Consider the following 12,819-nt stretch of genomic DNA (forward strand, 5'->3'; position numbering starts at 1 on the left):
CCATAATGATGCACCATGCTTGCTGCATGCCGACCAGCAGCTGGGTGAAGGCAGCGTAAAAGAGATTGTAAAACTGCAGATGCTGATATACAACAGGCCTAACCCTGACAGGACACTCTAATTTCCCATCAACCCCTTTGGCTGGGTAGAGGTTTCATCTTTTAGGAGTTTTGCCAGAGGTCAACTTTGATGACCAAATGAAGGGGGTGGTCAACTTTGGAGGTGTCATGAAATGTAAGGACTCTCATCACAACCCTTAAGTGTGCTGTCACCTCGGCCGTCATCCCGCTGAGCTATTGAGCCAAGCAGTGTGAGCTCAATGGTTGAAGCTAATCTCCATTCACACACAAATCTCCAGTGAAAGCCAATTTATTTGTCCTTCTCTGTCTTTAAAAAAGGTGTGAAAACTGGGTTACATGTTTTCTTTAGGAGTCCCTAGGAGGTGGTTGATGGCTACCAGTCCCCCAGTGGGAAGACTGGCTGGCTTCTGAAACATCATGTAAATGGCAAAGGTGGCTCATTATTAGAATAGCATTACAAAAAAATCGGGATAACAGAGGTAGATTTCTGCTGGAGAGACCTGATTATTCACCCGTTATTCAACTCTTAACTATGTTTCTGAGAGGTCTTGTGGCCATTTGCCTGCCAAAAAACCAAGACACCAAAGTACTGGTATCTCTGTGGCAACAGAAGCAGTATTGATTTTTCTGCTACATCTGAAAACATGAACAACTAAATAAATCGGGATGCACAGCTAAACAGTGGGCTCTTTAGAGGATTTGAACACAAGGGTTCATTACTGTGTGAATATAAGCTGTACAGTTGTTGTTCAGACCTGTTTGGTCAATCAAAGCATCGAGGCTGCAATAAGAAATTCCACTCAGATAGATAATAGGCTAATATAAAGTACAGTACTACCACTGAAGTAGGAACTTTTTGTGGGCCAAGAACTAAATTTAGACTCTGCTTTTTTCATTTAAAAACACAGGTTTAGTGCCCGAGTTCCTTTAAAAGTTATTTCCGCTGAAAAGGTCTATTTTTCAATTGTGGGTGGTAGTAGGTAATATATTTTAAAAGAAACATCTTATCCTGTGGGACTGCATTAGGCAATGCAAGTCGAACAGTTGGGAGCAGGCGTTGAAGCTCTGACAAATTATTTGTAGGAAAGACACAAGCATCTTTTAATGATATTTTCCCTTTTTCCTCCATTTTCAGGCCAGGTTATCTGGTCAAGGGGGCAAGATTTTGACAAAGAGCAACGCAGAGCACAACACAGACTATATATTTTAGCAAGGCATGTATATGCACTCTTTGTTCCACACAAACAAGTTAGCTAGTCCTACAGAGTCAGCATTTTGCAGCATACAAAAGCAACCTAAAGATGTCTACAAAAGAGAAGAAAATTCTTTCTTTTTTTCCCCATTTTCAAACATCGCCATCACTCAAAACATCTAATGCTGACACAAGAGTTTCTAGTAGAAAGTACTGCTCTTACTCAGTTAAGCAACTATTCATAACAAAGAGGAACAGATAAAAAAGCAAGGCTTCTTACTAAAATTATCTATTTATTTTAAATAAAATAATGTATATACCAGGGAAATGAAACATAAAAACTAGGGCTGAACGATTTTTGAAAATAATCTAATTGCGATTTTTTTTCCCAAATATTGCGATTTCGATTAGATTATTTTTTTAAGCTTTGTCTTCTGTATTATTCAACAAAGACAAACAATAAATCATTTTATAGTATGAACAACACACAATTACATACTAGACAGTTAAAAAAGTAAAATTATAGTGTACACACACACACACACACACACACACACACAACAGTGTATTTTTTTTTACAGTGCACAGAGGAGCTGCCTCCAGCCCCTCCCCCTCGTGAAGTTGCGTGCTGCCGTGTGCACTTGTTCAGAGAGGCTATCGTTGCGTTAGCTAGTTGCTGGTGTTCTTGCCATGGGATTAACTGTACTAATAAAACCGTTGAAACACCGCGGCCACGCTGCTGTGAAAGCTCCCCGAATGTCATTTATCAGAGTCTGGTTGTTACCCCTCTCAGTGGCAGCTCCTCCACTCCATATCTTTATAACGGAGCTAACCGCTAACCGGAGCTAACCGCTAATCAGAGCTAGTTGCCAACCGAGCCTTCAGTTCTGCGTGTCTGTATCCATTAACTGCACGTATGGACTCGAACCAGAATAAAACCCTTAATTTTATTAAAATGGCTGTAAAAGTTTTAAACTACAACTCAGAGTTGTTTGAATGACAGAAATCAGCTCAAGGTACAGTGTAGCGTTAGCATGCTAAGTTGATGCTTTCTCTGCGGAGTGCAGACTGATTTGCTCTTGCGAGTCATGTGACCAAATCGCAGCCTTTGCGATTAGGAAATCGCGTTTTAACATATCGCGATATTATCGCAAATGCAATTAATCGTTCAGCCCTAATAAAAACCAGTCTCTATTAATATGTCGCTATTTGAGAAATTAAACATAATACAGGCCTACTTCAAACTCTGTGCTTTCCACTGTGTAGTTGTGTTTAAGTTTAAGTTTAAAAAAAGAAGCAAGAGTTAGACTCAATACTGGTCCCTCTATATCAAATGGTATAAAGCCTTTGTTAAATGTTCCAGTAACCCTTTGCAATGACCTTGTAAAGACATAATAATGTCAATGATGTAGTAGTCCCAACGAGCTGATGATTATTATTATTTAAGTATCAGTTAATTTAATTAGTATGGCTAATGTTTACTAGAGGTCAAATCCATGTTCCATATTTACTGGCATTACGCTTGTCTCGTTCACCAAATACTGTGAGAAATTGTGGGTTTTGTTTCCTCTTTTGGCCGACTAAATGTTAACTGATGCCACTGATGGACCAATGACAATGAGCTGAACGCTGCACAAAACAGATTTGGCTGCTGATTTTCACTGTGACCGGCACACAAAAAAGAATCCTTTCCTATTAGAGGAAGTAATATTGTTTAAAGAAAGAGTGCTTGTATCTCCAAATATGATCACTGGCGTGTTTGGATACACTAAAATGGAGGTCTAAAATTCCAGTACTTCTGAAAGAGAAAATTAAAGTAAATAGCCTGGCGTGTATGTGTATATTTTCAGAGAGCTGTTGTCCAGACCTTTTTGGCAGCACTTGAAGCTGCTCTATACCTGTGCCTCTATAAAAAGGCAGAAAGGGGAAATTGACAATCTTACTCCTGAGTCCTACAATCTGCTGGTACTACATGGGTGTTTTTTGCAGGTATGCAGGCTGGAGTGCAAGAATGCATAGGGCTTATTATTACAAAGCCAGAAGAGATCACAGAGAGCCATTACAGCCTCTATTCAGACCAAGTGTCATGTATCCAGATATATCCCAATTGTATCATGGTCCATTGCAGAACAAATGCGGCCCAAACCTGGCATCAGGTGACCATTTGGGAACAATATGCAAATAACACTTCCATTTCTTTAGAAAGTGGGCCTGAGATGGTACCATGGGGTTGAACTACAACTTTTGGTAGCCTTAGTTAATGACATTAGCATTCAATGTTGTATATAAAGACTTTGGACAATTAGGCACTTTTTTTAACATTGGATAACTTATAAATACAGCAGGGAAACTGCCAAACTGAGCAGATTAATTCCAAGTCTGACCATAATCCTTATATCAACAACCTTAGGCATAATCATGAACTTTCCAATGAGACATAACACAAATGACTAAAACAGCTACGCATCAGTGTGGGTTGGTTAATCATTAGTACACACACACAATACAACACTTTGCTTTGCCATCAAAAAGTCTGGCCTTAATGAAAGCAAATAAGCAAAAGCAACAAAAAGAATCATCATATTAATAGTGCCTGAAATTTCTGACCATTAAGCAGTCTCTTAAATGTCACAGTCTATTAACCTCTATTGTAATTTCCCTTGCCACTTTAACATTATTAACCAGAACTAAAAGATGGTCCACATATTACTTAAGTGCAACTACAACTGAAAACAGTGATGCATGAATGAATGTTACAAGACACACACATAACACTTTAAACCACATTACTATGACTAAATTCAGACATACATATCAAGATTATGTTTATCTAAATCTTTTGACATTGCAGGTAATAATATAAGACCGGTGTCGACCCTTCTTCACAGAGGCTCTGTGAAGCCCATTGGAATATTGTATGTGGTACTGAGCTGTACAAATGAACCTGACATGTCTGAGCCACCGCAGACAGGACAGAGTGTGTGGTCACTGAAGTGTGATGATCAAGCAGCCTCGCGTCTTAGCTGATGAAATGGGAATGAGTTCCCAGAACTTAGCAGCGCAGCACTTCACTGAGCAAACAACACTCCACTATTACACACATTTAACAAACACATGCACATTTTGTCACTGATAAACATAGGCTAAATATTTTTCCTAAAAAGTCAGTTGTTTATATATTTTAATTTGAGCTTAACATAAAAGTGATTTGAGGCCAATTAGTCATGACAAATTCCTGCACGTTTAAATTAAACCACGCTTTTGATAAGCTACGATAGCACTGGATAAATTCTGTCCATTTCTAAATAACAGGACAGGAGGGGGACATTTTTAGATTTACAGTCCATCATATTTGAGCACACTGGGATGCTCCATCACTATGCCATAAGGTTACACTATGGAATATGGTCACTGCTGTGAAGGATGAAAATGCCATGTGTTGGGTTGTGGATCTATGTGTGTGTATGTGTATGTGCATCTTCTCATTACCTGCTGCTACCAGCGCCTGGCGACTCAGCCCCGAGTCTGCATCTTTCCAGCTGATTGGCCACAATCTGCCTCTCCACTTCCAGCTCCCTGGTTAGCCGCTCAAACTGGAGCTCCTGCACATAAACACAACAAAAAAAGACAAGGGGCAGGAGGTCAGGAATACATTCTTATCAGAGAGAGCTTTACGTACTTCTCATCAATCAAATTGACAGTTGCTGCCTGCAACACAACAGTGTTGTGCTTCATCAAGGCATGTAGGTGACACAAACTAGAAGCTTAAGACACTGCAAACAATAACCTAATTCCAAATATAAATGTTAGCTCACAAGTAGCCGAAATGATAGAGACAATGTACATCCCCAACCACACACATAGGTACTGCCATTTCTCCAGCCCACACAGAGAGATAAGCACCACTTCAGTGGGTGATATTTAGCCTTGGTGGCACTGTTCCTATGGGTGTCGAGTAGAATTCAGGATTTGACTAATTATTTAGCCTGAGCAGGGCTATCACTTGCACAGCTCTCTAGCTCCAAGCACTGCATCATGACACTCATAAGACACACACAGGGTCTTTTGTACACAGAAAGATTGCACAGTGTACACAAAAACGCACACACGCACACACATAATTACAAATATCCTTTTACTCACCCACACCACTAACATGGCAGTATAAAGAATATCTGCACTCTAGCACCAAAACTCATGTTTTCCCTGCAAAAAGGCCTCACTCACCATAATTCTATGTACATATGGCAGGATCCTTGTCCTGCTATCCTTAGTTGTCCCATGTAATGTCCATTACCATGGTCAATTACATTCACAGCCAGCTGCATTCTCACACGCACACAAACCCAGACAGATTCAAACCGAATCTCTGCTTCTTTTGTGACGTGTCTGAGGAAGTTTTGTCACTCTGCAACACTAAGACCAGCCTATTTTTCACACCTACTCTCCAATGCTCCCTGAGGGTGAACTGAAATTTCCCTTCACTTCATTGTAGACATGCTCTACTTCCCCCTCCCCCAAACTACTGCTTTATAACCTCCACTGCTCTTCTCTCCTCTACCTCAGTTGTAGATATGTGAAGCTTAACTGCAGTGACAGCGAAAACTGCTATTTCCTTAATAACATTTTTTCACGTGGCTGAGATACAAGTACAGTGCCCTGATTACATCTTGTGCTGCGCATACGCAAAAAAAGATAAGATAGACCTTTATTCATACCCAAGAAAATGTTTGTGACCAAGATGATTGATAGTGAAATGGACATACACAGTATAAATAAATAAATAAATTAAAAAGGACAGCATGTCATGGAAGACGTTATTGTGACCTTCATGACGTGGTGGAGGTGTGTTGGTTTGCATGAAACACAGTAAAAGCCTACAGCTCACCGTCAGTGGCTTTATACTCTGGTAACATTCCCTTTTTGCAATATTCAAATCCACTGACGTTATAGCTCAAAATTTGTCAACATCTTGATGTGTAGACCAATTTTTTACTGAACAATAGTGCAGCTAACAAAGCACCATTGATCTTCATTACAAATAAAATGTGTTTTCTGTAGCTGCTTCTAAGTAAAAGCTTTGCAGAGGTTCCTGGTGGAAAGCTTTTAATGTGAAACAGCAGCATGAAATGTTGAGTTTGCCTTAGCTGTACACATAGTAGTACACATTTGTAAGTATCTATACCAGGGAAGACCATTAGTTAGTAATGGTTCTGGCCGATGTGGCCAAAACAATGTGCCATGCCCTAAAAATATAAATATTTGTCAAACCAGTTAAACAAATAAATAATTTGAACAACTATTTCTGTCATTGTCATTATGTTTGGTTAAATATTCACATATTGCTTGATGTTTGGCTACACATAACATTTTATCGCCCAACACAGGCCAATGTTAAGAGGCAGACTCCATGGGAAATAGCAGGGAACATCCCAATGTCTGCTTATTCCTGATTACTGCTGATAACCTGCTAACAAAGTGCAGAACAGCTCCGGGAGCAGGACAGAGATAGAGTGACCACAACACTGATTTACTTAGAAGAATAAATGGCATCAATCTTCTGTGTGACACATAACCCCTACTGAGTAATTTAGTCACATGGAAATTGCCAATTTCAACCTTTCATTCCAAACAATCATTCCCCTTTATATTCTTGCTTTTTTTGAGACAGATGTGGCTCAGTATGAATAATCAAAATACTTATATGTATTTCTACCATACGTATGTGCAGATTGTCAAAGGGAGAAGGGCATATTCAGTTCACGGGCTGCTTTTGACACAGCATTCATTTAAAGAAATTGGCTGTCATGAGTTTTTTATCAAGAAATTTTGAGATCTGAACTCTTGGCCCTGCACACACTCCTCATAGAAACAGAACCTGAATGTCACAAACAATATGGACTATTCTCTCGCTAAGCCCCAGGACTGAACCCTACTAAGTGACGCACAATGTGGCAGTGCTAGTCGGAAGATTGTTTCCCACAAGAGACACTCAAAATATTGAACTTTGTGACACCATTTCTGTATGCATGCACGCACGTGACAATGACTTTACGGTGGAAACAAGGGATAAGACTTTCAATGTATGAGAGAGAGAGGACAGTGAATAGAAGTGACAAGAGGGTGAGCCAGAAAGAGATGATTCAAACACTGTCTACTTGATACAAATCTGGAATTACTCCAGTGTGTGATTCTGCCATCAATGTGCAAGAGAGAGAACTTGAGGTGAAAGTGATAAGAGAGTGGTATAATCCATATGGACACACACAGATAACAGAATGAGGATACTAATATAAACTCATCCCCAAACAAACACCCAGGCATACAACTAAAAGATAGAATTAATCATGCATATGTAAAGCGTATTGAGTTACAGTATGCGTGTCACGTATGAATATGTAGCAGATGCTTACGGAAAATAAGACAGACATGACTTTGTGTTTACTACCTAAATGAAGACGAAGATTTCCTGCTCTTTTGCAAATGTCACTATTCTTGGCCCGCCATTTCTGTGCCTTCATTCTTTTAAGCTCATAATCCAATTGTTTTGTTTGGCAGTGTGTCACCTTGTCAAGTCCGGCAACTTCATCTCAGGCAGTGCTTCAATGTACACGCAAGGCACAAGAGAAATAAACAGCTATGCCTTTCTCAATACTTCACACAGAGTGGCTGGCCTTCAATTCAAATGATTTGATGGTGTGATGTTGATCAAGCACAGCAGAGAGAGACATCTGTTGCAACCATAAGGCACTAAGGTCTCTGTCACTACTGATATTCAGAGCTGCTCCAGGCATCCTGCCTGCATGCCGGGCCCAACCCTGCTGTTTTCTTACTATGGAGAGGCATGAAGAAAGTCCAAAGCTTCCTGCTCCATCCTCCAGGTCTTTTCTATCGCTTGACAATTTGGCTGCAGCCCTGTTCTCGGTTTGCTATATACTGTTATGTATATTTTAGGGCTGTCAGCATTAACGCGTTAATCGCGATGCGATAAAGGGCCGAGCATAACACGTTCATTTTTTTTTTTATCGCATGCTGCCATTTATTAATTTTTTCACTTCACTCGGCTTCGTGTCGTGCCTAACAGGCTACTATTTTGCCCATACTTCCTCATAACACATCCTGCTGCTGCAGGCTGCAGGCATGATGGAGAAAGACAGCAGCAACACAATCTGAATGGCGCTTTTTAGACCTGTCAGCATCGTAGAAGACTCGGGTCTTAAGACTATGGTTGGCGTGTTCTGACCCATCTTATACATTGCCGTCGAGGGGGACCGTAGTTTTCACGCATACACAGCCTGTACGACATGGAGAAAGCAGCCAAACTGGAACTGCTGCAAAGTGATGCAAGGTGATCACTCGACATCAGTGAGTAATCAAAATTATTTAGGAGTTACTGCACACTATATTGACTCTAGATTCAAATGTGTGACTAGATTCACACATTTTCTTTTGTTTACAGTAAATAAATAAATAATAAACAAATACAAATCTTAAAATCAAGTTCATAAAGTTACTTTCTTTGCATTCATTTGATTCCCAATCAAGATACACTGGTAAGAATTGCTTTCCATTGTTTATATGTACTTAAAAACAGTTCTGAATGCAAAATAATAGAATTTTAATCAAGTGATAAAACATGTGATTAATCACGATTAACTATAGAAATTAAAAAAAAATTATCGTTTGACAGCCCTAGTATATTTAGATCGTGGTTTCCATTAAATTGCTTTTTTATTTTTTATTATTGGAGCACAATTTCCTTCGGTGAGGATGGCTGACACGTTTGCAAAGCAATAGAATGGCAAGGGTCAGGTGGCCTACTCTGTCTGATCTTGTAGCCAGCCATGAAACGACAATGCACCCTTTCTGTCATTCCACAGTCTTGAGTTTACTGGCCTCTCAGGTGGCATTGAGGATTACTGCCATGCCTCTTTACTATCATATCCTAAGGGTTTCCTTAGAAAAAAAAAGTTTTTAAGCTTTTCTTCTCTCACACACATTTCAATAGATAGACATTTCAATTTTGTTTTAATTCTCAACAACTCATTGAGACCATTATGAAGATATAGCTAATATCCATAATTAGCTTTTGATAGCACAGAGCTATGTGTCAAAATGGGCCCTGGATGGAAAAAAAAAACAGGGACAAGGATCACACTCATAAGTGGGGCTCATATTAGCCATGGAGAGAGAGTACTCACTGCTCTCTGTAATTAATTTCACTTTCCATGCTTGGCCCCTACACAGAATGGGACACATCTATTCAGCATAACGATCCACGAAGTCAGACTGAGCACAGCAGTAATGACTGTTAAGCAAGGCCTATGCTTATTTAACGGGTGTGGGCGCAGCCTTGCACAGTACCAGGCTTAGTGTGAAAAGTAAGGACAGAGACAATGGGTGGCTGGCTTTTCTGTACCAACAAGGCCTTTAACGCCTTTATTTGCCATTACAATGAGCCTGTTGGGCCTGATCTGCCTGTGGTCGCAGAGCTGAATCAGATCCTGTCCCCTTGTGTCCTCGGATAGGCCCTAAAGAAACAGATGACACATGGCAGCAGACCACGCTATCAATATACAGTCTCCCTTGTCATCTTTATGGATGCTGACAATACACACGCATATGAAATGCCTGAAGTGGCTTCTGCCTGCTGCTGGTTCAGCACATAGACAATGGTGCAGCATAGATAAGAGAGGGAGCCTATGCACACAAACCCCTAAATGTCATACATAGGGATGTACCGATCAGCTTTTTTGACCCCCAATCCGATTTTTTAAATATTTAATATCTGCCGATACCGAGTCCCGATCCAATACTTGTAGTTAACAGATAATAGAGCTGCACACGTTTTTTTTGTTTACAAAAATAAGTAAGTGACGCCTCTTGCGCTTAATAGTCAATATTTGATAAAAACTAAACTCAGTGACACAACTTGTGCTTAATAGTCAATCTTTGATTTTCTTATTGTGTTTACCAATGTCGGCTCCAGGGAATAACGGCCTGAAAGCGTAGTTTCCTGGCGGAATAAGGGAAGAAGTTTGGAGAATTGGAGTAATCTGCTTCTGTAAAAAAAAAAAAAGCTGACTTAGAAAGGACTTTTTTTACTTGTTGTCGAGGGCTGGCAAGCTACGAGACACTCTCTGAACAGACACTGGTGAGTGGCCACGCCCATCTTCGTTTGAAAGTGCCACAGACAGACATCCAGGGCCCATTTTGGCACACAGACTGTCTGGATGTCTGTCTGTGGCGCAGGGCGTGTGTGATTAAAGGCGGCGATCACTACAAGCTGATGTACATGATCGGAGTAAGGTAAAAAGGATGAATGCCGATCCCCGATCAGTTAAAAAATGCCAAAATCGGCTCCGATCCGATACTGTGATCGGACATGCCTAGTCATATAGCTATAATAACATACACTTACATACACTCTAAAAAGCCCCACACCATCATGTGAAGTCAATTAAATTATATACAGTACACTAGAAATTTGTACAGAAAGTGTACTTTGGTATAATCTAGCAATCAAGAATACAATCATATAATCTATTAAGGATGTTCCTTATTTACCTTTTTTTTTTTTAAATAAATGTTTTCATTTTGACCAGTTGTTCCAAAAGATAGATTTTTTTGTTTTTGAGTAGAAACCAAAGAGAGGCTGCTGACACAAATATAATGTCAATAATCCGACACAGGACGGATTGTCTGTGATGCAATGAAAAGTCTCTCTGCACTGCACTAGTTTCAAACACACAATAATTGGTTAACCAGCACTCTTGAATTGCCGTTTCCCTCAAAAATTCAATTGGACAACCAAAGAAAATATCAACATGTGTCAGCATATCCTGTACCCTGCTTTATACCTTGGCGTGCATTTCCACTTACAACTTTAAATTCTGGGGAACGGGACTACATTATTCAATATATTTTAATGCATTTCTAATGCTTTGGTGGGCAGGTTTGGGTGCATGAATGTAAAGATTGATTTCGGAAGATCTTACTCTCTTAAGTCAAAATTAAATTTTAGGATTGGAATTGCATTCTGCTACAACTTCGTCTTTAAGTGATTTTCGAGAAAGAAAATTGAGACTCAAAAGGTGGTTTCTAAATGAAAGTAGTTCTTTTCCTTATAGAAAAGAGTGAGCATGGGTAGCTTAAACTTATGGTGGAAAAAAAAAAGTATTAAAAACATCTACACCTCGTACCAAATCGCTCCACTTGATTACTGCTGTCTATTTGTATGTTCCAACCACATATAAACACACACAGTATTAATTTGTATCTAGTGTGGTTGCTAAGTTACAGTACATTTACGATTTGTGATACCATCTCTCTTACTGCCATGCCTGGACAGAAATGCATGCCCATGTCATATAAGAGTCACCATGCATACAACCTAGTCACTGAACAGATGCATCATTTCACCTCCAACATCATACATACCTCGTATGACAAATAACAGTGTGATTCTGTGCTATTAATGTGTAAAACTGTGCTCGAATATTCGTGGTAACTCAGTTTCTTCCTTTATGTGACAGAATAATAATTGTGAGCAAAACATCAGAGGGATCTCTGCCTAATCCATGGTAGTGAGTGTCCAAATCCCACTTAATTAAGACTTGAGATCATATCCTTTGTAGTTCTCGTTAGCTTGAGTGCTGTCCACGTGAGTCCGTAGTAAAGTGCGTTTTCGTAGTGCTGTGGTTTGGGCCCGGGCCTGGAAAGATAGGGCTGCATGCTCATTTCTAATGTTCAGATGCGTTTTGCCTGACTATAGTGCAGATGGCTTTTCCTCTTAACCAAAGAGAATCTACCAGAAACATGTTTGTTCATTAAATGGCAATGAGGCTTGACAGCTCTGCATCCTCGCTGCAGTGTGGCAGGCCCATTCCAACGAGAGCCCGACACTGCTGCGCAGTGGGAGAATGACAGCAGAGGTTAAAGGATTTTTACAGCAGCAGGGACAGAAAAGCATGCCAGAGGTGTGAGCGAAGAGAACAGGCCTCAAAACAGGCTGTGTGACCAGACCTGAAGGAACCATGCAGAGCAATTACTTGCAAAAACTGCCACAAAGTCACCTTGTTAAAAAGGTTTGATGGAACTGGCTGCAGCATCATGCCACCACAGAAGCATTACAATAACCACATTGGATAGAAAGGCATTTAAAATACTGTAAAGTGGCTTGCTGAGGTAAGAGAGTATACAGCTGCAGGCATCGCTATAGGTGAATCAGAGGGAGAAAATTGCTTTGCCGCCCACAGCTGCACCAGAGCTTTTATACTGTATAAGCTGATAATCTGACAAGAGGCCACAAACAGAAATGTGAAACATTATTCACTTTCAGATAATGGAAAAGCAAGTTTACAATAGAACATAATTTCTGTCAGGATTTCTAATGCGGCATTACAAGCATTTACGGTGGGAAACTGGCAGAGCAGCTAAAATGGTTCTTTAAGTTCTTCTATTGAAAGTTAATTGGCATACTGCGGTTGTCGCAGTATGCCAATTAACTTATTGGCTCCCCATGTCCGATCATGGGTCACACCATGG

The 12,819-nt window shown here is 40.1% G+C and overlaps 1 protein-coding gene across 14 annotated transcripts in view; it reads right to left on the reverse strand.

The window, feature by feature from the left end:
* LOC116049257 (plakophilin-4) overlaps positions 1-12,819 on the reverse strand; it is a 79,908-nt gene that overhangs the window by 41,695 nt on the left and 25,394 nt on the right. For all 14 annotated transcript variants that reach the window (XM_031298829.2, XM_031298797.2, XM_036004555.1 and 11 more), the window contains one exon: positions 4,762-4,874. In XM_031298829.2, coding sequence (XP_031154689.1) covers positions 4,762-4,874 — 113 coding nt within the window. The remainder of the gene's footprint in view (positions 1-4,761; positions 4,875-12,819) is intronic.

Source organism: Sander lucioperca, chromosome 8 (assembly GCF_008315115.2).
Source record: "Sander lucioperca isolate FBNREF2018 chromosome 8, SLUC_FBN_1.2, whole genome shotgun sequence".
In the NCBI taxonomy this organism is placed as follows: Eukaryota; Metazoa; Chordata; class Actinopteri; order Perciformes; family Percidae; genus Sander; species Sander lucioperca.